A 27,548-nucleotide genomic window follows, 5' to 3' on the forward strand; every position below is an offset into this window, starting at 1 on the left:
TTCACCGGACAGGTGAGTAAACCGTCCCCGGATTGCTTTCTCCCACTTGCCAGGTACTGGCCAACAGGAGCCGCATGGCCGACTCGCTCTGCCGCCATTCGCATCGCGCCGTTCTGTGAGCGGCAATCCGGGCCCGGTTGCATGCGCATCTCATGTTGCCATTGCTGCGAGGTGGTCGTCATTGGAGCCGGAGAGCCGCGCCAGCATATTCCAGGATTGCGGCTCAACGAGCGTTGGAACCCACGGAAGCACTCCGATGCTTGTCCTCCGGCTGTGTCAGACGCATTGGAACCAAGTGTGCTCCTTTGCTTGCGCATGCCTGGACCTCAGTGTCGTGGGTGTGTCGCACTCTTCGGTCCGTCTTTGCGCTCGGTGGACGGCTGTGACCAAGCGGTCCAACTTTTGTTTTTTTTTTTTTTTTAGTTTGACGAGCCGCCCTCGGGCAGTCCCTGGATCGGCATCCGGAGACCTTCTCCTGCTCCCACCGTCTCGGCCGTCGCCTGCTTGTTCTGGCCGTTGCCCGCTGCTCCGGCATTGCTGCCGTTTCAGGCCGCCTGCAGCTCCGAAGCCTCGATTCCTGAACGAATCGTGTCAAACCGGCTGACCACTCTGTTCTGTACCAGACTTGACACTGCCGGACCGAATCGCCATTTCCATCTCCTTATCCTCTTCTCAACAACCCACCCTGATCCTGCCCACCCTCGTTCAGCCCCTGGTTCCTCTTCCGAGCCGTCCTGTCTGCCGCTTTGCGGTTCTGCGGATAATTAATCAACGTCAACCGAACCACGACGCAACCCACCACTGTCTCTCGGCTTGTCTTGGACCTCCCCGGCCGGCTGCATTGGCGACGCTGGACCAATCTGCGCCCGCCGGGAACAAACAAGCAGACGCACCTTGTGGCGCCAAAGCTGCGCTTCTTTGGCCCTCTTCAGCCACTAAATCGATAGAGAACCCTGCAGCAGGGCACTGCAGCAGCGTGTCTGCAACACCAGTAACAGCAGCAGTGTCATTCCGATACCCCCGCCCTGACACTCCGCGGCCTGTTTGCCGCAGCCACCCACCATGGCCTCCTCTTTAGACTCGACCTCCTCCCGGCCATCCTCGGCCATGGCCCATCCCCTACAACGGATGCCGTCGCGGTCGAGGACCCAGAGCATCTCCAGCGACCGGCCCTCCACCATCGCTGCTAGCCTCATGTCTCCCCCGCTCTCCGTGTCTCCCGAGCCGGCTTTTGTGGCCGCCTCGGCCGCCTCGCAGATCGTCACCAACGACCACGACAGCCACGCCGAGTCCTGGTACGACCAGCATGGGCTCGAGCCCTCGAGCGAGCCCGCCACCGTGTCCTCTGCCGCCCTGCAGCTTGTCAACAGCTTCCTTGATCAGTTGCTTTTCAACTTCCTCTGTGTGTCGCGCTCCACCGCCCTTGCCGACCTGCGCCCCGCCGTGACCGAAGTCTTGAAGCCCAAGCTGGCCAAGGACGCCATCAACCAAGCTGACGAGGAATTGCGCGAGTATCTGGGCGGCGATGATGAAGATGCCCCGCGCGCCTCCGCTGGTGCGCCCGCGTCGCCAGCTGACTGGGACCTCGAGCTGGCCTGGAAGAGGACACGCCTCCGCTGCATGGTCTACTCGTCGCTCGGTGACATGGAGGAGGAAGATGAGGACTACTACATGGAGCAGGGTCACCTTGCCGCCGGGCCCGACGATCGCTTCTCTGAGGCCGTCTCCCCCGCCGTGGCCATCTTCCTGACATCGATTCTCGAGTTTATGGGCGAGCAGGCATTGATTGTGGCCGGCCAGGCGGCGTATCACCGCATGCGCTTAAAGTACGAAAAGGAACTCAAGGAGGGCACTCGGAGCCCGACTGGCATCGCCGACAGGATCGTCATTGAAGATACTGACATGGAACGCGTTGCGCTCGACCGGACGCTGGGCCGGCTGTGGAGGTCGTGGAAAAAGAAGATCCGATCCCCCGCCACGGTGTCCATGGACCGCCTGGCCCGCTCATTCTCGCGGGACTCCCTTCGCTCAGTCTCGGGCCACCTGCGGTCTCCCAGCAGCGCCGCTGAGCATGCCGTCCCGGCCACCGTCCGCGAGCCGGACGTTGAAGCTGAGCAGGCACCAGTCGATGTTCAACCGCCAGGGCCGCAGCAGCGACAAAAGCAGCCGCAGCAACAACAGCAACAGCACGAGCGACAACAACGGCGACAACGGAAAGGACAAGAAGGACTAAGCCAACGGGAGAAGGAGGAACGACAGCAGGGAGAGGTGGAAGAGAAGGCTTCTTCTCATGAGCTTGTGGAAGAGTATCTGGTTGCTGCATCGATCCCCCTGCCTCTTGGTCCGGACGACGTTGCAGAAATTCTGATACCCGGCCTGGCCCGCTTCGAAGACGAGGAAGAGGAAGCTACTAATGACGAGAGCTCGTCGGGCCGTCCCAAGAGTCTGGTCCTCCTGTCGTCGGGCGGTGCGCCTCCTGCAGAAATCACGCATTCAGATCTCGGCAGGAAGCGGTCTAATTCCCTGCCGGCCATTGCTTACACCGTTCAAACAACGTCGGACGTGCAGCCCGAGGTTTGCGTCACGGTCCAGGCTGCACCCCGGATCATCGAGCCTGAATCATCGACAACCGTGGCTGCGGACGCATCAGCTGAGAGCAAAGCCCCTGGGCCTGACTCAGAGACGGCGATCGATGCTGGTGGGGATGCCGCCGAAGACGACGACATCAGGGATGACGACGAGGATGAGGTGTCCATCGAGGAGCCGCGGATCATTAGGTCTTCCCGCGTGTCGATTCTCGGCCGGAGCTCATCCGCTGCTTCTTCCGTGGATGGTAGGCCGACGGCCATCAACACAAACCTTCCTCTTCACCCACCCAGCATCCACTCGGCAAGGTTGATCGAAGTGACAAGCCCGCGCAGCCCGGCCATCTCGCAGCGCAGCTCGTTCGCGACCGAGTCGGGTCGTCGCTCGAGCTCATCCCTCGCCAACAGCCGCACCAACACACCCCCGGTTCCAGAGGAGCGCGAGCCGAACCATGACAAGGGCGCTGCTGGCAAATTGACCGTCGCGCCCGTGGCAAGGTCGACATTGTCCCCAAGGGTGTCGTCAATGGCAGGCGCGGAGCATCCTGCTGATAAAGTCTACACTGCGTCGCCTCTCACCCCGACGAGCCCGGCCGCCATGGTGGCTCACGCCGGTACTTCGGCCGCGACCTCCACCACTGCTAGAGTCACTAGCCGGCCCGCGCAGGCCGCATTCAACGTGCCGCCCATCCAAGAACTACCAGCGACCAAAGCGCGACAAGAGGAAGCCGCCAAGTTCGAGCACAACGATGCCCATGAGCCGTCCACCCCTTCCAGGCGCACAAAGTCCACCATTCTGCCAGCCACATCATCTCCCGCATCGTCGGCGTCGTCGTCTAGCAGCGGTGTTCTATATATTGAGTCGATGCCCGCGTTGCCGGAGGGCAAAGAGGACGGCCAACAGCATCAGCGAGATGACCAGCGGCCATACACCGCCACCGCGAAGCCGCCCGCTGTTCCCGAGCGCAGTGCTGGGAGGCAAGCCGTCGCAAACACCTCCGCTTTGCGACAGCCTGCTATGGTCGGCCAAGTATCCATGGAACGCTCTCGGCCACGGAGTCCGTCGCAGAGTTCCTTGTCTCGTCCCCGCGAATCATCAATAGGTCGCGCCCGGCAACCAGTGTCTGGTTCTCCCGCGTCGAGCAAGCTGAAGGTTGTGCGGACCTCGGAGGATAATGCACAGGTCCGTATTGACGTCGCGAGGAACTTTGAGGAGCTCATCCAGAGCGACCAGACCATTCAATACACCCTTACTCCTGAGAACATGCGCGACCTCGACGTAAGTACACACTACGCCTTGCCTGAGTTTTCTGGTTGGGATCTATGTCTTTTGTCGAACCACAGCTAACCCGGGATTCCTCATAGTACCAATCTTCACGGTCCATTTCCAACGGAAGCCCAATCGTCTCTATCAAGCCCAGGAAGAGCGAGGAGGCGCGCCAGAACGTCTCGCGATCTCGGTCTTCTTCGATGCCGCGGTCCGATTCTAGGACACCTCCTGGTGCATCTGCGCCGAAGTCATCCGGTTCGATGGTGCATTCTGGCCCTGACCTTTCCCAGTCCAGCACGGGCAAGCCTGGCGGTGTGGTCCCGCGGTCCATCCCCTCGATGGCGTCCAAGGCTCGGGGCGGCCGTGGGCTTCAGGCGAAAGATGCCAGGTTGGAACGGGAAAACCTGTCTGATCTCGCCGACTTCCTCCGCTCGACCGGACCCGCGGGCGGCGCCCCATCCATGCCAGCAAAACTCCGGAACCAAACCTCGGTATCCGCTATGAGCATCGACACGGGCCGGGTATCAACGACGAGCAACCCCAACCGGCCCAGGTTCCAAGCACGCGAACCTATAGTGGAACACAAGGATGACAATTCGGACCTGATCGACTTCATCCGGCAAGGCCCGCCGGGCGGGCCCGGAAATCCACGCATCCCCCGGTCCGTCGCCCCGTTCCGGACCACCATGGACTCGGACCAGTTCTCGGGCGTGATCGGAGGCAGACCCGTGGACGCGCAGCTGCGGGACTTTGAGGTCCGAACAAGCCAGGCGTCGACTAACGATGCCACCGAATCCTCTGTGCCACCATCGATCCAGTCTTCTATCAACTCGCACAGCGCTCTCCTCACCAAGACCAAGGCCACATCCTACGACACCATGGGTCACGACGACATGCCCATGCCGCAGCGCAAGCAGCGAAGGGTTCGCGATCCCTACGCCATCGACTTGAGCGACGAGGAGTTTGAGGATGACGATGACCTGGCGCCGATTCGGCCGCCGAGGCGCGCCCAAACGCACGAGGAGAGCCTCATCGACTTCCTCAACAACTACGCGCCGCCCTCGGAGCCGGTGGTCCAGCCGCTTAATATCGCCCAGACCCGCAACCTCCTGAACAACACCAACAACAAGCCCAAGAAGAAGGCCAGCGCCCCCAGCCTCATGGCACGTCTCACCCGCCGCGATAGCTCGCTGTCCGGCAGCAATCGGCCCGAGAGCCCGCAAGCGCCTTCCGAGTCGAGAAGCCTCAGCAGCCGTCTCGGTAGCAGCGGCGGAAGTGCCAAGGGCGGCCACGTCCCTATCCAAGTCAACATCCCGGGAGGGATGGACGCGTACACGCCCCCCGTGCGAACGTCGTCCATGGCGGCGGCGGCCCTCATCAGCAGCGGTGCCCTCGGCCCGAGCGGTCCGGCCATGTCAACCGGACGGGTGCCCATGAAGAAGTTTGAGCCGAGGGATCCGGTTGCTATTCATAGCAGGGGGACATCCGATTTGGCGGACTTCTTGAAGAATTCGGCACCTCCGCCGGGTGCTGGGCCAATGATGGCGGATCGGTTTGCAGCTGGTCCAGGCCCGGGCCCGGTTGCTGGGAGGGAAGCCACAAATGGGGGGCTGAAAATGTTTGGGAGGAAGAAGAAACCAAGTATCTCTTCTTGAGAGCTCTATTACGGGGGTAATATGGTGGTGACTTCTAGAAAGTTATTCGGGTTGTTGATTTTTTTTCTTCTATCTCTGAGTTACTACAGCTGTCTTCCGATGTCACGTCTTTCTTTTTCTTTTCCTTCTTCTTTTCTTCAAACTCCTCCCCCCTTTATTTCGCTGCTTTCTTCATGCTTGGATATTCCTCCCATGCTCTCTGCGTGCATTTTTGGGGCAGTGGTGATGTACATGGGCGGGTTTGTTTGTTTGTTTATACAAGACTCCTCTGTTGTTCAGACTTCTTGTGTGTGTATATATATACATGTATTCCATAATCATTTCTTTCCATCTTTTGGCCTTTTTCCCTACTTGTTCTGCGGCTAATTGGGGTTGCCACCGTGTATTGTACTACTCACGCATGTCACGTAGCAAATGCGGCCACGAATGCCTCTTTCCTATGTCGGTGTCCCGTCTATTTTTACTAGTTGATGATATGCTATCTCTTCCATCCTGCACTGACCCAACTCAACTGTGCACCTTCTGGTCATGTGTTCTTGGATCGCCATGATACCACAGCATGGTATGCAGCCACACGCTTGAGCGTCAGGGTTGTGCTTACGCCCTGCTTTATGGTATGGCAGGGCATGTGGGATGGATGGCCTCTCAGCTGGTTGACCCTGGCTGTCGGATGACTGCAGATATTTGGGTGAGAGTGAGACAGCATTACGCCATGCTCATTTGTTTACTGGTTTCTGATGTATCGCACGCTGTCTGACGCCTGGCGTGGGCACGGGATAGAGAATAAAGGGGGTGGGGGGCCGTTAGCAGAAAGCAAGACGGATTGATCCATCATCAACCCTAACCCTGGAAGACGTTAGCCTGCCTGGGGTCTGGAGTCTGGAAAGGCAAGAGGGCAACAACTTCAACCTCATCGTCCACGTTTCATATCCAACACGTACTGTACAAAATGCACTTCGGACACAAGTGCCGCATGGTCATATGCATTGATCAGCCGTCTTCCGTCGCTCTGCAGTAGCGGTCAAGATTCATCTCTGGGAGATCTTATTGCCCCCGCAAGGCTGCAGCGCTCTCCCTGCCGCCATCCTCCTGGAATCTGGAATCAACCCCGCTTCACTCTGGCAACGCACTTCTCTTGTCTTACCCACCATCGACCTCTCGGGTGACTGAAAGCCCTTGGGGTAATACAGCATGCGGAAATCGGCATCGCGAGAAAAGCAGTGACGGCCAGGGTGTTGATCTGCATTGGACTCTCGAGATTCACCAAATTCGTCAGCCGCCTGGAGGAAGAAGGGGCCAAGGTCAACCCATGGCATCACCATCGCTGTCCCCCACGGGCTCGTCTGGTCCCTTCTCCGGGTCACCAGTTCCCCGCAAGCCCAGCGACTCTGATCGCCCTCCTATCGACGCCAACCCAGCAGCAGCAGCAGCAGCAGCAACCACACCGCTCCCACGCCTTCTCTGGAGCCTGCAAGTGCCCCTGTACATCACCCACACCTCCCGACCTGACGCCGCCCCCTTCATCGTCTCGGTGCCGCGCTTCAGCTACCTTGCCTTTCTCTTGCCCCGGCTGACGGCCTACTTTGAAGCGCCCTGCTCGAGCTTCCACCACGAGGGGATTCTGCTGCGAAACCTGGCCGTGGGCCTGCTCCTTGACCTGTACCAGCCCGAGGTCCTGCCGTGGCGTTTGGTTGTGGGGGATGGGCCCGAGTGGGACATTGCTGATACGTTTACCAACTCGGTCAAGGAGGCGGATTTTGTAAGAAATGGGAACGCGAGGCAGATCATGAGCTTGTCCAAGGAGAACTCGACTGCGTTGTGGAACGCTGTGAGAGATAGTAAGTCGCCCCCCTTTTCACTTCGGGAGGGAGGGGGGGGGGGGGGTTGGTTTCGCCCTCCTCCTCTCCAGCCGCGGGCATGGCCTTCATCCTGTCTCCGGACTTCCAGCTCTCTCGTTGACGATGCAAGTGGATGCTGACCAACCCTCCGTTCGGTTCGAAAAAAAAAAAAAAAAAAGATGACTACACCACCTACAGCAAAATCCACAACCGCCTGCTCAACACACCCACTCCGCTGAAGCACGTCCCGGTCCGAATCTACATGCCTTCCTCCCCAGACGACAACACCGATTCAACACCAGGCTCCATGAAAGTGATCCAAACGCTGGTGCCTCCACGCCTTCCAAACCGTGAGTTTCCTCCGTGCAGACAGACAAAGGCCCATAGCTTCCGCCCCTTCCTTTCCTCTCCCCCACGGGCTCGTACTCTTCATCCTGCGCAGCCCAAACCGTTCCAAGCTGACCATCCGGCGACGACGACGACGACGACGACAACAACACAGGAGCAGCTCAAACGCTGGGCGGAGCCCTCAAGAGCGTCCTCCCAACTCTCTTCCCCAGCAGCCGGGACCCCGTCCTCGCTCATGTCATTCTGCACGGCAGCCCCGCTCCTTTCAGGGCGCCGTTGGAGGAACTTATGCGTGAAGCAGCGTATCCGGATGGGTGGCTGTGTCTTTGCGTGGTGCTGCTTTAACTGGATGCATGGAATGATACCCCGGAGGTGGTGTAATGTGGCGATGACCTGACCAAATCCCAACCTGCCGTCTCTCGATTATGCCGTCCTTGCTCCGAGAAGAATGGTTCCCCAGATGCTTGCGTGCCGAAAACATCGGATCCAGCCCATCGTGTGACACCTCGCTTTCGAATGATTGAAGCAACCTACGTCTAGTTATATATACAGACACATAAAGACCAACCCCCCTCCCCCCCTTCTCCCTCCTAGATGAAGGGAAGCCATGCGCGCTTCACCAGGCCACCCGGCCCGGCTCAGATGCACGCTCGCACCCAACATCGGCGACACTGGATCTTTTCGATAGCACCAACATTCACGTCTGTGCGTCAGTGCGTCATCGTATGTGCACGAGGGGAAAGCACCGTCGGTCAACGTAGAGCAACCAGCCCGTAATCACAAGAGAGGAGGGTGGAGGTGGTCGGGAGTAGTCAGAGAACCCATATGTGTTAGACAACACAAAGTAACGAGCCAAGAGTAGTAAGTAGAGACACAGAGCCGCCCAACCCCCGTCCATCCAATGCTATCCGTGTCCATTTCCAACCACCCCCAAGAGCTTTCCAAGAAGTGCAACCCAAGAAACAGTACAAAAAAAAGTGACGGCACAAAGTGGTATCTCCGCCGCGGGCAAACGTCCAGAAAGTAAGATCCGATTCATGCACGCAAAGAAGAAACATGAGAAAACCCAGGAATGCCACGAGAGACGCGCGCTCCTCCCCGTCCCTTTTCAGACGGCGAGAAGGGGTCGAAAAAAACAACCCAACAAAAACATGCGCACAAATGCGGCAACGGCCCCCAAACAACCCGGCTTCATTCACCTCCCCCCCAAACCAAAAAAAAAAAAAAAATCACCTAGGCGACTGCTGTCCATGCACCATGGGCGACAACAACGCGGTCACGCCCGCCGCGCGGAGCTGCTCCGCCGAAACCGGCGTCCCTGGTGCCGACATCGTGGCGGAAACGGACAGGGGAGCCGCCACAGGTGGCAAGCCAGAAGGGCCCGAAGCTCCGGAGGCGGGCAGGGACGGCGGCAAGGGCGAGTGGGCCGAGCTCGGGCTCTGGCTCAGCATGGGCGCCAGCAGCGTCGGCGAGGCGACCGACAAGGACGTCGGGACGGGCGACGCGATGGGCGGGGAGACGCTCATGCCGCCGTTGGTGCTGATGATGCGGGTGATGGGGATCGGGGAGGGGGGCAGGCCGTTGGGTTTCGCGGCGGGGGGGAGGGCGGCGGTGGTGGCGGGGGATGGTGGCCGCCGAGGTGGTGGTGGTGGCTGGCGCCGAGCCCGCGCCCGACAGCGGGGCGGTGCTCGCCATGCTCGAGAAGCTCGAGCCGGTCGGGTGGTCCGTCATTTCGGTGCTGCCTTGCTTGCCCCAGAGCTCGCGCTCCAGGCCCTCGAGGATGCGCAGGTCGATGTAGAGGGCGCTGGAGGGATGAGCGATGACGCGGAAGAAGGAAATGGTGCGGGCGAACAGGTGCTTGAGCAGGTTCTCGTCCACGTGCTCCTTGAGCGTCGGATCGCGGAAGACGGCCGAGAGCGTGAGAAGATTGCCCCATTGGCTGGGAAAGAGGAGGAGGTCATGTTAGCGTTAGCGTCGAGGCAAATCTCTCTCGCGCGCAGGGCTCGCTCCTTGCCAACAACCCCGACGAGGCGGGAGAGTTTCGCTTCTTTGGGGAGACTTACGCATGCGCGGTTCCAAACACATTGGTAACGATGAACCTTTTTTCCTTGAGACCATGGAACGCGCGTGTGCTCTCGACCAAGGCCCGAACACCCTTGCGCGCGTACTCGATCATCTCGGGGGGGATCTTCTCGTCCGGACCGATGACGGGAACCACAACGCCCGACCTGAAATCCTCAGGGGCGGGCATCTGGCCCTCCAGCGCCATGGTCCTCTGGAAGTTGTGCTCGAGGATCTGGCGGACAAACGGCCGATACGTGATGACTTGGGCCCCCCAATACTTTGCGCGCAGCCGAGCCGAGAGTATGTCCCCTGCCGGCGGGTCGTCGATGTTGAACATGAACTCGGGCGGCACGAAGCGCATGTCGAGCAGGCTTTGGATGTAGTCGATGATGTTGCTCCCGGCCGCTACGGTGGCAGGCAGCGGCTTCTCGGGGTTGTAGAGCATGCCGTGGATCTGGTTGAGGCTTTTGCGCAGGTATAGCTGCGCGAGGTAGCTCTGGAGCACATGCTGATCGAACCCGGCTTCCTCGGCCATCTTGATGTTGGGGTATGGCATCATGTCTTCGTACGCCAGAATCTGGGACTGAGGCAGCGGCAGCTCGGCGATAATATCGCTAGACGGAAAAGCTAGGTTAGGAGCGACGTCTTGGAGGAGGGCAACGCGGGGGGGAGTTGGTGGGGAAACAGGCTCACCTTTCCAGTTGCAGGCAGGTCCAGAAGGCAAAGGTAAGCTGATTATCCGACTTTCTGGCCACGGCGTTGGTATTTCTGAACCGGTCAAGCCTCCTGGTGTTTGTTGAAGAGAATGCGTTAGCGGGACGAGCCTCTTCGTGTCCAAACGTCGACGAGAAAGCCAACGTCAAAAGGAGCGGGGCAAATGCTTACGGCCTCATGCGAACTTGGATCGCGTAGCCAGCTTCCTTAATGTAGGCATAGCTTTCCAAAACCCTGCCCAGCTGGCCGTGGTACAGGCCGGCAAGCAGGTAGGAGTAGATGTGACGGAAGGTCGTCCCGGCCAGCTGGCCTCCCATGATATCCGTCGCGCATGCAAAGTAATCCAGCCCTGGGATCACGTCCAGGTTCCTCTTCAGCGACATGCCGCCCTTCAGAGACGGGCCCTGTCCTTGCAGCGAGGACCGCCGGCTGGGCCCCGGTCGCTCCGGGCCTTCCTTTGGAGAGGACAGGCCGGTCGAGGACTGCGTGTTGGACGGCGAAGAAGCCTGGACGGGAGACGGCGGATACCCGTTCCGCACCGAGGGCGAGCTGTGCGGCGCGTCGCTGGCCGGAACCACATCAGGGATCCTATCCTTGTGCAGGCAGATCTTGCCCAGGGCAAGCACCAGCAAGACCAGCGCGCTGTTCATGGACCGCGGGAAGATGGGCCTGGGGGGGGGCCTGGGGGAGCTGGAGGGCGACTCGATGCCGTCCGGCGGCGGCGACGAGCGTTTTCGCTTCATGCCCGTCTCAAACTGCGGGGTCGGCGTGCCAACAAACTTTGCGATGTTCATGCCCGTGCCGCTGCCCCGAGACTGGCGGTTCGAGTGGAGCTGGACCGACTCCAGAAACGACTTCACCATGGCGTTCAGGTCGGCGGGCGCGATGAGCGGGTGCATGTTTTGAATGTTGTCCTGGTAGCTCTTGACGTACTTCATGACGGTCGACTCGGTGAGGTCCAGGCCCTGCGTGATGATGGATGACTTGCCGTCGACAGGGCCGAGCGAGCCGCTGGCGGTGCCCCAGAGGTCGGCCGGCGACGAGACGCCCACATCCGACACGTCATCCAATGCCACCTCCATGGAGCCCAGGTCACGAAGGTTGTCCCTCTCGCTCTTTTCGGCACGGGGACCGCTGCCCTCCTTGCCCTCGCCGCGGCCCCAGATGCGCAGGACGCCCCGCTTCTCCTCCTGGCTGATGGGAAACTCGTCCACGTACCTGACGTTCTCCGCCTCTAGGATGTCCCGGACGAGAACCGAGATGGGTCGCCACTTCAGCAAGAAGGCCGCCAGCGTGGTATGGTTATGGGGGATCGAAGGGACGCCCGGCTTCACGACGGGACCGGGTTCGACTTCAACATCCTCCTCCAGATCGCTGGTGGAGGTGGGTCTTGGCGCTGCCGTAGCTGCCGCGGGCGCAGCCGCCGCCGCCGCCTCTCCTACAGAGGATAGCATCTCGGTATCCTCGGCAGCTGGCGCTCCGGACCCAGCAGAGGCCGGCCGTCCCGCATCATCGCCGAACGTAGGCTCGGTCGAGGGGCCTGGAGGATCCAGCTGAATCCCCTGGCGGATCATGGCACGCTCAAGGCGGGCCATGCGGTCGTCAAACGACTTCTGAAGGCTGATGAGCGCGTCCAGAATCTCGGCAGCAATCTTATCTTGCCTGCGGGGGGGCGGTCAGCAAACCGGCCGTTTTCAACAATGGCCAACCATGGGCGCGAAGGGGAGCAAGAACGCACTGTTTCGGCACCGTCTCGCGGTATTTGCACTCAATCTTCTTTTCCTTGCAGCTCTTGCATGGCTTCGACTCGTCGCACTTCGCCTTGAGCTGCCGGCACGAGTCACAGGCCTGACGGAGAAGGTCCGGTTAGCAACGCTGCCCGGGAGGAGGGGGAGGGGGGGGGGGGGTGCCGGCTGCTGTCGGCGCCATTTGAGGTGAGCGGAGAGCGAACCTGGGCTGCGCGCTGCGCTTTGCGCTTCCCCGACGCGGCCGCGACCTGGATCTGGTACGGAAGATCGCCATGGGACGGATACTGCGGCGGGTAGTCGTAGGGCGAGGGATGCGGGAGCGGCGTCTGGGGTTGGTAGCTCGGCTGGCGGTTGTACATGGGCGGCGCTGGCCCATTGTCGAAGCTCATATGCCGCCTGTCCTCCGCGTACGGCTGCGAGTGCGGCGGCACCGGCGCCGACGGCGGTGGTTGGGGAGGAGCCACGGCCGGGTGCGGCGTCACCGGAGTCATGGAGTCCGGGGCGTTGCTGGCCGGGTGCGGCCTGCGCAGCTGGGGAAGCGGGTCTTCAGAGGGATCCGTCTTGATCATCGGCTCCCGAGGAGGGTAAGGGGGGTACGTCGGGTGTGCCGGAGACTGCGGAGGCTGCCTGTGTTCTTGCATTGGAGGGAAGCGGTCGTGCTCATGTTGCCGTCGGTCGCTGTCGAAGGGCGTCTGGGCTGAGGGAGGGTGCGGGTGGGAGTGGGCAAGGTGAGGAAGACTGTGCTGTTGCTGTTGCTGCTGCTGAGGTTGTTGTTGTTGTGGTGGTGGTGGTGGTGGCGCTGGTGGTGCTGGTTGTTGTTGTGAAGGCGGAGGCGGCGGCGGTGGAGGAGGAGGATGATCACCTGGGCCGGGAGGGCGAGCATAGGAGAGCGGTGAGGGTTGCTGATACTGAGTTGACGGTGGGGGGAGGTGAGCCAGTTGGGAGGCGGTTGGGGAGGGCGTGGGATTGAGCAGTGCTACGCCGTGATGATGAGAACCCCCGACCGACCACGACGGTCCAGTCAACAGACGCGGTCGTTTGGTGTCAGGCTGCCCTTGGTCCATGGCTGGGGGTCTTTTATACATGCATGTACATGAAAAGCCGACGACGCCGTGGGCGGAGGCGGAGGCGGAGGCGGTGGCAGCGGCGGCGGTGGCAGCGGCGGCGGTGGCAGCGGCAGCAGCAGCAGCAGCAGCAGCAGCAGCCAGGTAGAGACGAAACCAAGCAACGGGGCAACTAGGTGACTTCCCGCGGCTGCGATGGGAGGTACAAGCGGGGAGGGAGCCTCGCTCTGGGGCGAAAAAGGGAAGCAGGGGAAACCGACAAGGCCCCGTGACCGTGGCCTCCAGCGACGACCGCACAGTATGGCGAGAGAAGTAAAGATCCAAGGACACGGGCAAGGCGGTCTGATCCGGGGGGGGTGGGTGGATAAGACCGGCGGGGGGTTCGCGTGTGCGAACGCGCCTGTTTGTGCCTTTCCTTGTCCGAAAAAGTGCGGGCGTTCCCCCTCGTGTTAGCAAGCCCGGAGAAGGTCCGGGGGGATGCTCAGAGGAATCGAGCTCTTTCTCGGCTGGCTTTCTCCTCTCCTTCAATGAGCTCTGCGTTTCCTTTAGCACTGTGAGCCCTCCAAAGCAGCGCTGGCGACGGAAGAACGATGAGGGTATCAAGTTGGGCAGCAACACGATGGGGAGTGTGTTGTGTGCGTCCCAAGACCTCCCAGGGGGGGGGGGTTCCCGTCGGGCGGAAGTGGAGAGAGAAGATAGTTGACCCACGAGAAAGGATGGCAAGGAGTCTCTTCGGTTGACGAGACGGAAGAACGGTAACGTACGGGTTTCGGCAGCCAGAAACGAGAAACAGAGGAAAGGGAGGGGGGAAGACACTGGGTACCTTCGGGTTTACCCGTGTCGTACGTCTTGCAAGGCTGGTCGTGAGCAAGAGAGGGAGGGGGAAAAGTGGCGTAACGATCCGTATCGGAGACTGGAACTGGCGAGGAGAGGCCGGACGGGTGGGTGGGCGCAGCACAACGGGGCCTGGCCGGGAGAAACGGTCAGTGGGAAGAGTGGTCGCTGGTTCAAGCCAGGAGGAAACACTGCTACGCTACCAAAAATTGTGAGAGAGAGAGATGATGCTCCCAAACATCCAGACGCCCAGACACGCCTCGACGAAAGGCGCACGGCGTGCAGACCAGGGTGCATGGGCTGGTGGAGAGAGAAGCCGACGCTGACAGGGTGCCGCTGAACAATCAGAGAGCGGCGCAAGGATGCGTGGGTCGGCACCGGCTGCCCACTTGGCCGGGGGGGAGCGCCCCCCCTGTGCTACGCTTGTTGGAGTAAAGCGGCCTTCGTTAGCAGCGTGGTTGAACAAATGGGCGGCCTTCAAGAGGCAAGTTTGACGAAGCTGGCCTTTCTTTTCGGGTCTCGTTGTTTCTTCTTCCCTCGTTCTTGTCCATGCCCTTCTCGGCCCCCATGTAGAGTAACTATCTGCCGCCTGCGGCTGTCAAGTCAAAGACGCCAGGGCACACGGACCACCCAGCGTTGCTCGCTACATGCTGTGTACTATATGTACTTGTAGCGTGGTGTACATACTGCACTTGCATGTACGCAGTATACTATAGACAGACACCGTATGTAGTGCCTCCCACCGAGCTATGGCGAAATAGGTAGTATTGGATAGGTAGGATGGGACCGACGGCCAGGGGGAGGGGAGGGGAGGATGGGAACATGTCGCTTCTCTGTCTGCGACGGAACAAAGATGGCACAGAGCATGTCGAACCTAACCCCCCCTCCCCGCAGGAGAATCCCCAGAGCTGTTCCGCCCAGCTCACCCTTTTTTTCGTTGCTTTTTCCAGCTGCTGCGCAGAGGAGAAGCCCCACCGTGGTTCTTTTGGTGGAGACGCTGGGGGGGCCGGGCCCGAGACCTAACAAGCGACTGAGATTTGATGAGATGAACCCTGTCGCACGGCGCGATTCATCGATTTCAACCGCAGGGGTAACTCCGTGGGGAAGCTGGTTAAGCCCACAGACCCGTGTCGCCGGCAAAGACAAACCCTCTGGCTCCGTCGCGGACGAGCCATGAGCACTGTATGTACAACACTGTGCAATCGCAACGCAAACGTTGCTATCAGCGTGGATGGAGTGTACAAGCGCATAGATCGGCGAAACCCTGGGATGTGTATGTATGTATGAGTGTGTACCTAGGTATGTGTGTGTATGTGTGTGTGTAATAACTAACTACACAGTGTGTGTGTGTGTGTGCGCGCGCCCGCGTGCATGTGTGTCGGGTGTGTGCCAGCAACCGAATTTGTGGGGGGTACCACAAGAAGCGAATGTGCTTCGCGCGCCGCGCGCCGCGCGCTGCCGAGCTGTCGAGCTTCCAAACTCCCGGCGCCCGGGCTCGGGTTGGACGTGCACGGAGAAAGACTCTGGGGAATGGCGCTATGCGAGCAGCTTGTGGTGTGCAGGCTTCATGGGCCATCCACCCACGCGAGGAGAGCCCGCCCCCCTCCCCCCCCTCCCCCCTAGCCTGGGATGGGAGATCCAGCTTCCCTTCAGCTTTGGGTTCGGCAATGCACACCGTGTCTCGCACATGAGAGTGCAGCAAGGTGCAGCACAAATGACCCGATGGCGGGGCATCACGGCCGAACTTTGGGACGACCGAGAGGCTGTGTCATCCCAAGAGCTTCTCGTCCTTCTTGGCTGCCCGCAACTGTGCCGGGACCCGGCAAAGCCAAACGGCCCATCGAATATCGAACTGTCCATCCACAGACCGAAGGAAGTGTCCCGTGTCCTTGTCTTGTTCGAGGGCAGACGTATGCAACCAACTACTGTGTATGTACACAAAGGTAGCGAACACAGCAGGACGTAACTAGTTTCGAGCAAGCACTGCGCAATCATGCCATGGCCGACGCGACGACGACTCGGGATGGAAGGCGAACACGGGCGGCGGCGACCAACCGGACGGCCTCAGCATGGAACCTGAAAGCGATGGAAGATGGATGGGTGGGATTGAAGGAGAAACGACCAGGGCGGAGCGGGGGACCAACCCCGGCCCCATTTCCTCCCGTCTCCTTGCAAGTCGAGGATTGACCAGGGATTTTCCTTGTGTTGGTTCCATGCTCGTGGGGACGGAACCTGGACGGGACCAGGACGGAACCCGGACTGCAGAACTTTCTTTGCATCGCTTCCAAGACTTCTCACTTCTTTGCCGGCCGTGCTTGATTGGACAATGTTGAACATTGACTTGCGCCGGTTCCTCTGCCTCCCTCTGGTCCCTCTGGTTCCTCTGATTCCTCTGGTTCCTCTGGTTCCTCTGGTTCCTCTGGGTTCCTCTGGGCTCCTCTGCTCTGACCATGACTCACCTGACCAAACGGTTCTTGGTGGCAGGGTCCTCCATCTTGGCCCACGTGTAATACTGTGTACTGTCTACTATAGGTGGGTTTCTTTCTCGAAACCCTCTCCCCCGTTGAGATGGGGGATGATGGGAATACGGCCGGCCATCGCAGCATCTGCCGGCTCCATCCCTCACCGCTCACCGTGCCCCATCAATGGCGACGGGAGTGAAACCTCCCATTTGATCGCCGCTGCGACGGTGGCAGCATGCCCGGAAATGCCAACGCCAGCAGGAGCCCACCGCCTTTTGGATGAATCCTCCGCTCTTCAAGTTGGTAAGGGAGAGCTGCCTCGGGCGTCCATGTACTTACTATACAGACCGTGTCAAGGCGCGTATCTCGACGTTGACGTCAGTGTGCCGGGGTCTATTTTATGTGTGTCTGGTTCTTACGCCGCGCACCCACGGATCACGGACAAGCTTCGTTCATCCCTCCATTCCAAGTCTTCGCTAGTGATGGTGCACAAAGGTTCCAATGCCTTTCGACCAAGAAATCCCTTGCCTGTCAGCCGCTTTGATGTCTGCACACGAGCCCCGTGCCAGCGTCCCTGCCCGCCGCCTGTATTTCAACTGTGTCTATTTTATTTCTACGGTGCCATTGCCAAACCTTGGCGCCACCATGCTGCTTCCAGTATAGCCGTGCATCCTCTGTACATTTTTTGCTGTCACTGTGATCGACAGCTCGGATCATATATACAGAGAAAAGCGATTCAAACCGCAATAGTATTGAATAAAGGCATTTGATGTCGCATACCGCACCAGGAGCACCCTCGAAAAAGTAGTCTTCCGGAAAGTGCAAAATAGAGTGTTGAATTCGATGATGATCAAGAAGAGGGAGAGCCTTCTGACGCAGGGCCGTCTGAATTATATATTACAAGAAGTGCAGTCAAAGCTCCTTATCAAGAAGACTTATCAAAGGGACGAAGCTACCAGAAAGCTCCTGCAGCTATAAAGAGAGGCTCTTCAGTTCTCAGACCTCCTTTTTCTCGCATCAGATAGAAGATACGCAAGCTAGGGGCGTGATAACCATTTCTTCGTCGCCAAATGACGTATTCTAGCAGGGTGCTAGCAAAGGCAGTCGATAAAGATGCATTGGTAGCAACAAAGCTCAGGTGTTGATATCCGTGATACCGAGTCAACAATGCAGAGCACGACGAAAAATGTATGGAGGATGCATGGCCATACCGGAAGTAGCATGGTGGCGCCAAGGCTTGGCAATGGGACAGTGGAAATAAAAAAAGACACAGTTGAAATAAAGGTGGCGGTCTCTGCCCCCTCGGAGAGCCTCTGCGTTGCACTCGGCACCGCGCCATCGTGACTTTTTTTTTTTCTGTTTCAAAGGAGTCTATGACGCATTGGCCGCTAGAATAGCGGCCTATTTTAGCGGCGTCCCGCCGACATGGCCATGGAACGGGGCTCGCATTCGCCTCAGCCAATCAATCGCCCCGGCGCTGTCCCAGGCACGCGGTGCAGGTCCGGGAGCTGGGGGCCGGCGAAAAGAGGGCCTCTGTAAGCTCGGGCTCTAGGTTTTGGCGGCCGACGGCCAGCGGGGTGCTCCCCCTCTCCCACCGGGGCGCCGACTCTTCTCTTTTTGCCTCGTCCAAATGAAGAGCCCGGTTTCCACCTTCGGTGGCGGACATGAGTGAACCCTTCATTTCCACGACGGGACCGGTCTGCTGGAACAAGATGCCAGTTTGGGAACAGAAGCAGACCGCTGCCGGGGATGGCCCGACGCCACGGACGTATTGCCATGTGTGGGAAGAGGCAACCCGGACTATCTGTCGGTGGCAGTGGTCCGGCCAACAATCCATCCATCGTTGCCCAGGTTGTCACAGCCTGCGTAGGGAGTCGAAGATCTCCTTCTTTCAAGAACCCACTCAGCATTTGTCTGTCTTTTTTTCAAGATGGAGAGAGATAAATTACATCTTTCCTCCCACATGTCTTGGAAACGAGATGAATGATGCACGCAGTTGAGCTGGGCCTTGGCTGCAGAGGCGTTATGGGAGCCAAGACGAAGAGGCATCATGGGGTTGAATCCCTCTCATCGAAGGCGGCCGGGCCCGTGGTTTGCTCCCATCATCTCCTTTGATATGTGATAAAGCAGGACTCTTGAAATCGCATCTTGGCATCATGCCTGACAAAAAAAAGATAATGCAGAGCTAGCTGCATGTACAACCCATAGACCAAAGAAAAAAAAAACCAGCAGATAACCGACATCTTGGCTGGCAGGCTCTGGGCAGTATAGTACACTATAGTATGTACTATACACCGTAGATAACGCCAATGTGAGCTCCGACAAAAAAAAAAAAAGCATGGGTCAGATTTCCAAGGTCGATGTCAGGCGCCCCCTCGGGATGTGACTCTGACGTTATCAAAAGCATATGGTTCAAGGGAACGCAACCAACAGCAAAGACGGACGGTGTCCCGCGTGATTGGTCTTTTGAGAAGAAGAAGCCGTGTGTTGGGGGCAGGGTGGCGTTGGGACACGGGTATGAGATGAGCGTTTGCGCCCCAGGCTGTCAAGGCAAACAAGGGGGTCCAATTGCATTGTCAAGAAGCAAGCACGTCGATATGTCACAAGCCATGCAGCTGATGGGATCGACATCCTGCTGACAGCTCCTGGACAGCTCCTGGACGGAAGAGCAGGACGCCGCTTGGTCGGCGGCCATCCCAAGTTTGCTCCGAATCCCCCAGACTGTGGGCGGCTCTCGTTGGGGCGGCAGAGGAGCGTCGTTGTTTCTGTAGGGACTTGGAGGAGCAAACTGCATCTGCGTCGGCTGCGAGGATGGTTCGTGATGAAAGACCACCTCCATGCCATGCCTTTGGTCATCCTTCCGTTTGGTCATCCTTCCGTTTGGTCATCCACGACCCTCCGCCTCTTAGCCTCTCGAACATCCTGCCGTATGAAGCGCCCCATGATGTCTCGCGGCTGTTCAGCGGCCCATCTAGACGTCGTGGTTTTTGCCACCTTCGCAGCCATCTTCAGCTCCGATGCAGCCTCCGTAAACACAAGATCCCCTGCCTTCCCAATCGCCTCGCGGCTGGCTTCTTCCAGGAGGATCCCAAATGCCAGCAAAGCTGTCTCGTCCATGCTTCTTTCGTCCACGGTCCTGGATCCAACAACGCCGCGCGGGCCTAGTCGCGCGGCCGTCGCGTCGTAAAACCTGCTGGCGTAGCCATGGATCGCCCTTAGCAGGGCTTCGTCGGGGAGCTGGTGGCGCCCGCCGTCCGGGAGATCCTCGTTGGCCCAGTAGATGTCATGCTCAGCGTACCGTACGGGGGCATTCTTGCGCCGGAACAAAACCTCCTCGGGCGCGAGCTTCTGGTTGCGTGCTAGGTACCGATCGGCTGTTGCGCTCAGTCGGCGCTTGGTCTTTGCTTGGGCAGATTCGGAGTCGCTCAGGGCGACATTAATAGTGACGCGCCCTGCGGACGGTCAGTTTACGTGCTGGACGCCTGTGCTTCGTCCGGTAGGGGGCGGCGAACCTGCGACGGCGTCATAGACATTGGCCTCCCGACCTCGCGGCCTTGAGCCCCGGCTGGGAGAGGTGGTCGATGGGAATCCCAAGGTTGACCGCCCGCTATGATCGGATGGGCTCAACCTGGATGATGGTGGTTGTGACATTCAGTCTGCTGTTGTTCTATGCTGATTCGTGTGGCGCGTCCTTCGCTATCTTGTCTTCGCAAACAGGAGGGGTGAGATGCGCCTTAAGCTCAAAGCTTTGGATAGCTTCATCACACCGAATTGAAGACGGCGATGGCAGGACGGCACAGAACCCCTGGTTTCGGCAGGAAACTCGCCCAAATCTGAATGACTTGAGAATCGTGATGGTTCGTGCGATTGAGGCTTGATCGGGCTGCTCAGGAGCTCGGTGCAAACAAGAGAAGGGTCAATGCCGTGACCGACTAGGACAACGCCCGAGGCAGGTTCCGCCGCACGGCCCCACATCCGAACCGGAGCCGGGCCTAAGTTCCACCGGGCTCATCCTTCTCATCATCACCCGCTTCATGTCTTCCCTTTCCATGGAGTGAAAAAAAAAAAAAAAAAGTTGAGAAAAAACTCATGAAGCCCATCTAATTCAAAACATCTCTCTGCTTCTCAGGGAATGGGAGTGAGTACCCGGCTACGAACTTCCCAACGTTGGGGAAAGTCTTTCCATATCATTTAAAAAAAAAGATAGACATAGGCCGTAATAACATCGTTTCTCGGTGGATGTCATGCTCATTGTAATAACTAATAGCTAAATCACTCTACTCATACAATTGCTCAAGTCGAGTAACCACAAAAATAATCCGTATCCCACAATGACACCTTTCCTCCCAAATCTCGGCTCGTCAATAAGGAGTGTTCGAATTAAACCCCGGAGAAGGCCTCCTGGTGAGACCTTACGCTGTTGCGCCTCTCACGATTATGGTGGGTATCTTGGTGCTCAATGATCGGGTCGCCGAGATGCTTCCGCAGAACTGAAGGAGGGACTTGGGCAGCATCGGTCGGGTCCCGGCCCGCGGTCGAGGTGTTTCCACGTCTGTTGCGGAGCGCTTGTCAGCCGCCGTCCATCTGCATCGTCTTGAGAGGTTCTGCTGCAGCCGATACAAAGACTGTCACAGCCTGTGTAGATACTTACTTACTGGAACGTCTTGTCCTGTCCCAAAGTGCGGCTCCCGTCGAGGTCCGAGTCGACGCGGGGGTCCAGCTTGTTGAGCAAGTCGCTCTTGTGCGGGCCAGCGGTATTCTTGGCGGGACCAGTATTACGAAGGCCGGCGGTGCGATGGGCATCAGTGCCGCCGACGGTGCGAGAGTTGTCGCGGTCCGAATCGACGCGGGGGTCCATAGCGTTGGCAACGCGGCTGCTGTGCGGGCCATAGGTGCCTTCAGGAGCCCCATGAGTCCCCGTGAAGCCGGTCGTGCCAGAGCTGCCAAGACCAGCGGTGCGATGGGCACCGGTGCCGCCGACGGTGCGGGAGTTGTCGCGGTCCGAATCGACGCGGGGGTCCATAGCGTTGGCAACGCGGCTGCTGTGCGGGCCGTAGGTGCCCTCAGGAGCCCCATGAGTCCCCGTGAAGCCGGTCGCGCCAGAGCTACCAAGACCAGCAGTGCGGTTGGTACCGCTGCCGCCAACGGTGCGGGAGTTGTCGCGGTCCGAATCGACGCGGGGGTCCATAGCGTTGGCAACGCGGCTGCTGTGCGGGCCGTAGGTCCCCTCAGGGGCCCCGTAAGTTCCTGTCACGCCAGCGCTGCCCAGCTCTCCGTGGCCGGCGGTACGGCGGGCGCCCGTAGTGCTGCCGACGGTGTGAGAGTTGTCGCGGTCCGAGTCGACACGGGGATCCAAGGTGTTGGCAGCACGACTGTCATGGGGGCCGTAGGTGCCCTCGGGGGCAGAAGAAGCCTTCTTGCCGGAGATGGCGTTTTCGATCTTCTGAATAATGTTCGACATTTTGATGGGTTGTGGCTGTGGTTATGTCGGAAGTGGGTTGGGGTGAATAAACTCAGGAGTTCTGGTTTTGGACTCCTAGGTGTGATTTCTGTGATGTTTTCTGGTCCCATGCCATAATTCCAGGACATAAGCACTCTTATATGCTCCCTTGGAGGCCACGAAACCACCTTGGCGTCTGAAACTGCATCCATCCCAGGCAACCTGGAAGTGATCGCCACCATGCTTGAGGCCATGGCGTCAGAGGTCGCGTGCTCCGTCGATTACACCAATGGCCCGGCGTAGGCGTCCTTGCCTCTCCGAAGAGTGTTTCCAATGGAATCGACGAATGCAGAGCTGCATTACCCCAGAGGCATTAGTTCCTCTACGTCATAACCGCACTGGCTTTACAAGGTCAGGTTTCTCCAGCGCCTGTAACTAAGTTTAGGATACGCCATACCTTACACCGGCCTGTCCTGGTTTCGCATACGATCAGCTAGTACCGGGAACCTTGAAACTCCAATGGATCTGCGGAGCTTCTGTCGTCATATAGCAGCCGTTGACCAAGAATTGAGACCCAAGGGTAGGTAGGTAGTCTGCGTTGTGGGGAGCTTGCTGTTTGCGCCATGACGTCACATGTCATGGGCATGCGCACAACCACCACGAACCAGGCGGAAGTCAAGCTAGCGACGTACAAGTCCAAAGAGGGTGTCATAAAATATGCTAGATTTCCCTGCAGAGTATCGGTCGAGCTCCAGGTGTAAACTGGTCACGAATACCCTAACGACCATATCCCACTGTTTCTTGAAAAGCCTTCCTGGCGGAATCACTTGGGTAGAGTGAACACACAAGGCGATGACGCTGAAGAGCCCGGTTTCTTCGAAGGTCAATGGGACAAAAATACTTTCGTCCCATTGGGAATCTCCCCATTCGAGCGAGGGTTCAATCAAGTAGGCGGGCTTCGAGCCATATCACTCGTTCGCCGATTTTCAGCCAGTCGGCGAAGTGAAGCGCTTCGCGCTCTCCAGTTCCAAAGACATTTTCATTCTGGTATGGGGTTGTCTCGAGACGCTTGTTTAACTTGATGCAGCGTGCTACCCCGCTTATGCCGTACATCTCTTCACCTCCATGCCGACACATGCTGTCGTCGACCCCTGACCAGCCAACAGGCCCCAGATCCGCGATGGTTCAACTCGTTATCGTCATCGGTCAGTAGGGCAAAAAAGGGACTCCGGCTCTCTTTCTCGACAACCACTCCCACAATGCGCTCAAAAACCAGACAATGAAACTCAGGAATGCGACCAAGGTTACCGCCTTCCACCAGGCGCACGTGTCCGAGTCGCCCCAGCGGATCTTTTCATCCAACCGGAGCGGATTCCTGGCGTTACGGCAAATCAGCTGGTGACCGACATAAACAGCTCGGCCTGGCAGCCAGAGAGAGGGTAGATGAAACGGTTAGGTAGGTGGGTAGGAGAAGCAGATAGCTCACCCGCATTCTCGTTGACCAAGCACCGCCATAAGCCATGCAAAGTCAACGATCCAGAAAAATGACATGGCCAGTTGAAACCAGAAGTGAATGGAAGAATAATAGCTCCAAAGCAACATGCTGAAGCCAGCAACAGCCAGCAGAAGCGATATGGCTGCCACAAACGCGCTGAAGATGGCGTGCCCTTGGGGGGTGTAGCGGGCTCGGAGTTCATCATCAATATATCTGCAGCTGAGTACTGCCACGACCAGAGCAAAGACAAACTCTGTCGTGTGAAGGAAGAGTCCAACTAGTCGTCGTTGACCTGGTAGGTGGCACATCTTCTGAATCGGACCTGCCGACTCGACCAAGAGGGGAGAGGATTAGAAGAACCCTGCGTGCTGGTAATCAGGGGGTGGTGAGGTGATGTCGGTCAAGTTGGCTCGCTTGTTGAAGAGCTCACTGCGCCTCCTGTGATCTTGGACTTTGTCGAATCAACCAAGAAACAGTTTCTAGGAACGCGTATGTGGTACCACCCAAGCGCGCAAGGCCGACGAAGGTGGACTGGTGTGCTAAGGAATACATATATCTTGCGTGCCAGCCCAGTCCTTCAAACCACCATGCCCGACTATTCGATGAGATCGAGGCACACTTAACCCTTTTCCCTCCATCATCGGGCCCGGTCCCACAAGTGAAACATACTGGGCTGCCGCAAAATCCCAACGCCATTGCACCGGCCATGTGCGCTGCCGGCCTCCCTGAGGCCCGTTTTCATTTTTGCCGTGGCCTTCTACAAGCGACCGATCGGCCCTGAAAACACCGCTTCGTCCCCGGGAGGGTAGAAAAACGGGGACCGTGCACATGGGGTCGGCGTGCTGGGCCGTAGGAGTGGCGGCAATGACGCCGACTAGATGGGTCGCCGCCCCAGGTCTGAAACGGCACGGGTGCCACATCAGGCGCGGAGCGGCCGACGCGTGAGACCGGCATCGGAAGCCAAGTCCAGAAAGTAAGATCAGTAACACGACTTACTAGCCAACCGACTACTTTGTAGAGCTTCAAGTAAGCATCGCCGCCTGAATGTCAAAAATCTGATTCCTCCACCCCTCCCTCTCCTGCTCCCTAATCCTCTGCGGCGCCTGCGCTGCTTCCTCCTTCCACAACTTCACCAAACTCCCCGGCGCATACACCCCCTCAAACACGCCATGCCCGGGCTCTTCAACCCCGACCCTCGCGTGCAGATCGGTGTCCTCGGGAGGCGTAAACCTCGTCATGACTGCCCTGACAAACGTTCTCACATCATCCGGATCGGCAACCCTCGTAGCCCTGAGACGCTCCCGCGCGAACACCAGCTCGCGGTTGGCGGCTCGCAGCGCGTCACGGATGGAGGTGGCCATGTAGATCTCGATTGTTTTCCGGATGATGGGCCGAATAAACGGCTTGAGCAGCCACGAGAAGAAACTAAACCTGCTGTTGCGCAGCGTCCAGTCGAGCTTGTGGATCTTTACCTTGACGCCGCGCAAGCTCAGTATCTTGTCCATGCTGTCCCTCCCCACCTCGACGTCGAGCTGAATGTCGAGACCACGCTCGTCGAGGGCGAACGAGGCGATGCCCTCGTCCGCGAGGCGCAGGAGCAGGCCGGAGTGGAGACGCAACCAGTAGCCGATCTCCTCACCGCGGATTGACAGGCCGTCCATACGGATGCGAACCAGGGTTTTGATGGCTGAGGTGGTGCGGAAGCGGGCTTTGCGGATCTCTATGTCGTTGAGGGTTTCGACGCGGAGGCGGTAGGGGAAGAAGGAGGTTTGGTTGATGGTGCGGCCAGGCTCAAGGATGAGGTTCTCGAGCAGGAGGTCCACCTGAGGGGTGGATATTTCCAGGCGGGGGATGGGGATGTAGTTGACCGACTGGATGAACAGAGGGCCAAAGACGTTGATTGCGTCGGCCACGAGGTCAGAGTTCACATACTGGTGGCGCGGCGAGAGGATCTTGGCGATCTTTCCCGTGGTGTTTCTCAGGCTGGCCACATCTTTGTCGCTCATTGCCGAACGGAGGGTGGACTGGAGCTGGGACAGGAGTCCATCAATGTCATCCCCCAGAGATGAGTGGGACGTGATCTGCCTGGCTCTCGCTCGGAGGTCCTGGAAGCGCTGCTCTGCATGGTCGAGGAAGGATGGTTCGGTCAGCATCTCCTGCACCGCATTTCCCAGCTGCGCAGCAAGACTCTCGAGCTCTGGATCCTCGTGAGTGTGCCCCATGACGGCCCGAAAGCGCTCCTCCAGATCTGCCCATTCCTTCGCCTCGCCGAATGAACTAAGGAAAAGCCAGAAGTTTTTCACTGCCCGGTCGATCTCTTGGTTGCGGTCGACGTCGTCGTTGATAACCTGGAGCGTTTCTTGGGCCGCTCGGGAGTACACCGCGGCATAGCGCCGAAGCAGCAGCGACAGTGTCGATACCGACTCGGAATAATCCCGTCGCCGGCGCAGGTTGACCACGGTGTTTTTCAGGCGACGAATGAGGGTGTCTTTCTCCGGACCCTCGAGTTTCTGGGCCACGCTGCTCCCGGCTTCGTCGACGACTGTCGATGCGGTCGTGCTCAACACCCTGGCCAGCTCGGCGGTTTGGTCGGCCAGATCCTGCTGCGAGGGTGAGCCCTTTTGCCTGTTGCCTCCATTCCTCAGAGCGGCTTGATCTTCGCTGGGTGGTTCAATTTGTTTGCCTGCTTCCTTGGACGCTTCCGAGAGGGCAAATGCTGTATCTTTGAAGACCTCGCGAGCCAGCGTGCCGAGGTCACCGAGGAACAGGCGGAAATCCGAGTTGGTGAGCAGCAGGGAGCCAACAGTCTGGAGACTGCGGTAAGCTAAAGATGCCAGCGTCAGAATCCATATTGTACCGAGATCCCCAGTGGCAATGCATTCGACGCGCGCGTACCAGCGGCCGTGTCCGCCTTGGCCTTTGCCCTGCTTGCCCTCTCGGCAATATCCTCCACATCTACCGACATCCTCGCCTTGGACAGGTACCATATAAAATCCTGGATTTGGTCATTGGAATTCTTGTGCTGGAGCATCTCGATGAACTGGGTGATCCATTGCCTCGTGTAGTGCACCAGGGCCTGCCCCGAGTCGCTCAGCTTCGTCTGGGTCCTGTCTGGGTTGAGGAGGTCACTGGCAAGAAGCGTGCGCAGGTTGGCAATGAGCTGTTCATTGGATGGCATGAAGCCTTTGGACAAGGCGCGGAGCATCTGGTACGTGTGAAGCTTCTGGTGCAGCCGTCGCTGGAGCGAAGTGTCATCGTCGTATCGTGGAAGCAAGGGTTGACGCTCGTCCTCGCGGCCCCGACGGCCGAGCCCGAAGCATGACGACAGCATGGTGGATGGGCAGATGAGAGAGGCCAAAGATCACGGAAAGTTGAGTTGGTCTTGGTCTGCCTCGATCAATGCGAAACGTCAAGTATCAAAAGCTCGACCGAGCAGATTCTTTTCGTGCCAAAAACCCAGTGCCCCCGGCAGAACGAGCATTCGCGAGAGATCGACCGTGTGTGCCGATCTCTCGAGTGGGCGTCGTCGGGCCAGCATTTTCAAGGGCGGGATGCTGGTCAGGGCTCGATGGATGCGCGACAGGGAGACACGGAAGGCAACGATGACGTCGTCGTGGGAACGGACTCGACCATGCCCTTCTCCTGTTCAGAATGAAAAAGAGAAACACCCCGCTGCTTCCTGCTGGGTGCCGATGTGCGTGATCGACCACCACGCACTGCGTGGCGCTGGCTCGAAATCTTGGATTTCTCGCTGGCAAGCGATGACGTGTGAACCGACATCGAGATGCGAATGACCTACCTCTCTGGAGGGCGCCTCTCGAGCGGGGGCAGGTCCCGAAGGCCGGTTCCACAGCCCCGCATTGGTTGCACCGGTGGCTTCCAGGTTGATCCGAGAGGAAGAGGAATGAGAGCGGGCATGGGAACTCTCGGACAGAGATTCCACGCATGCAAGAGATGCACGGTACCTAGCGCATCTGACCCTGATCCGACCGGGCCATTGATGGCAGCCTCCGCCAGAATGCAGCGAAAAC

The 27,548-nt window shown here is 58.8% G+C and overlaps 6 protein-coding genes across 6 annotated transcripts; 2 read left to right on the forward strand and 4 right to left on the reverse strand.

Annotated features, from left to right (window-relative positions):
* Positions 1–1,062: 1,062 nt before the first annotated feature.
* Positions 1,063–5,510, forward strand: VTJ83DRAFT_7404 (uncharacterized protein; the record flags this gene model as incomplete). The annotated part of the gene is made up of 2 exons (XM_071014223.1): positions 1,063–3,864; positions 3,951–5,510. 2 exons carry the CDS (start codon positions 1,063–1,065, stop codon positions 5,508–5,510), a joined length of 4,362 nt encoding a protein of 1,453 aa, XP_070863621.1.
* Positions 5,511–6,819: 1,309 nt separating this feature from the next.
* Positions 6,820–8,041, forward strand: VTJ83DRAFT_7405 (uncharacterized protein; the record flags this gene model as incomplete). The annotated part of the gene is made up of 3 exons (XM_071014224.1): positions 6,820–7,348; positions 7,528–7,698; positions 7,851–8,041. 3 exons carry the CDS (start codon positions 6,820–6,822, stop codon positions 8,039–8,041), a joined length of 891 nt encoding a protein of 296 aa, XP_070863622.1.
* An 888-nt stretch (positions 8,042–8,929) lies between these two features.
* Positions 8,930–13,307, reverse strand: VTJ83DRAFT_7406 (uncharacterized protein; the record flags this gene model as incomplete). The annotated part of the gene is made up of 6 exons (XM_071014225.1): positions 8,930–9,635; positions 9,760–10,374; positions 10,454–10,546; positions 10,646–12,136; positions 12,213–12,322; positions 12,426–13,307. The coding sequence occupies 6 exons, from the start codon at positions 13,305–13,307 to the stop codon at positions 8,930–8,932; spliced, it is 3,897 nt and encodes a 1,298-aa protein (XP_070863623.1).
* Positions 13,308–19,450: 6,143 nt separating this feature from the next.
* On the reverse strand, positions 19,451–20,233 carry VTJ83DRAFT_7407 (uncharacterized protein; the record flags this gene model as incomplete). The annotated part of the gene is made up of 2 exons (XM_071014226.1): positions 19,451–20,034; positions 20,095–20,233. 2 exons carry the CDS (start codon positions 20,231–20,233, stop codon positions 19,451–19,453), a joined length of 723 nt encoding a protein of 240 aa, XP_070863624.1.
* A 1,000-nt stretch (positions 20,234–21,233) lies between these two features.
* VTJ83DRAFT_7408 (uncharacterized protein) lies at positions 21,234–22,043 on the reverse strand (the record flags this gene model as incomplete). Its single annotated transcript, XM_071014227.1, has 1 exon — positions 21,234–22,043. The coding sequence occupies one exon, from the start codon at positions 22,041–22,043 to the stop codon at positions 21,234–21,236; it is 810 nt and encodes a 269-aa protein (XP_070863625.1).
* Positions 22,044–24,539: 2,496 nt separating this feature from the next.
* On the reverse strand, positions 24,540–26,848 carry VTJ83DRAFT_7409 (uncharacterized protein; the record flags this gene model as incomplete). The annotated part of the gene is made up of 2 exons (XM_071014228.1): positions 24,540–26,341; positions 26,413–26,848. The coding sequence occupies 2 exons, from the start codon at positions 26,846–26,848 to the stop codon at positions 24,540–24,542; spliced, it is 2,238 nt and encodes a 745-aa protein (XP_070863626.1).
* Positions 26,849–27,548: the final 700 nt, after the last annotated feature.

The sequence above is a fragment of the Remersonia thermophila genome, chromosome 7 (genome assembly GCF_042764415.1).
Source record: "Remersonia thermophila strain ATCC 22073 chromosome 7, whole genome shotgun sequence".
In the NCBI taxonomy this organism is placed as follows: domain Eukaryota; kingdom Fungi; phylum Ascomycota; class Sordariomycetes; order Sordariales; family Chaetomiaceae; genus Remersonia; species Remersonia thermophila.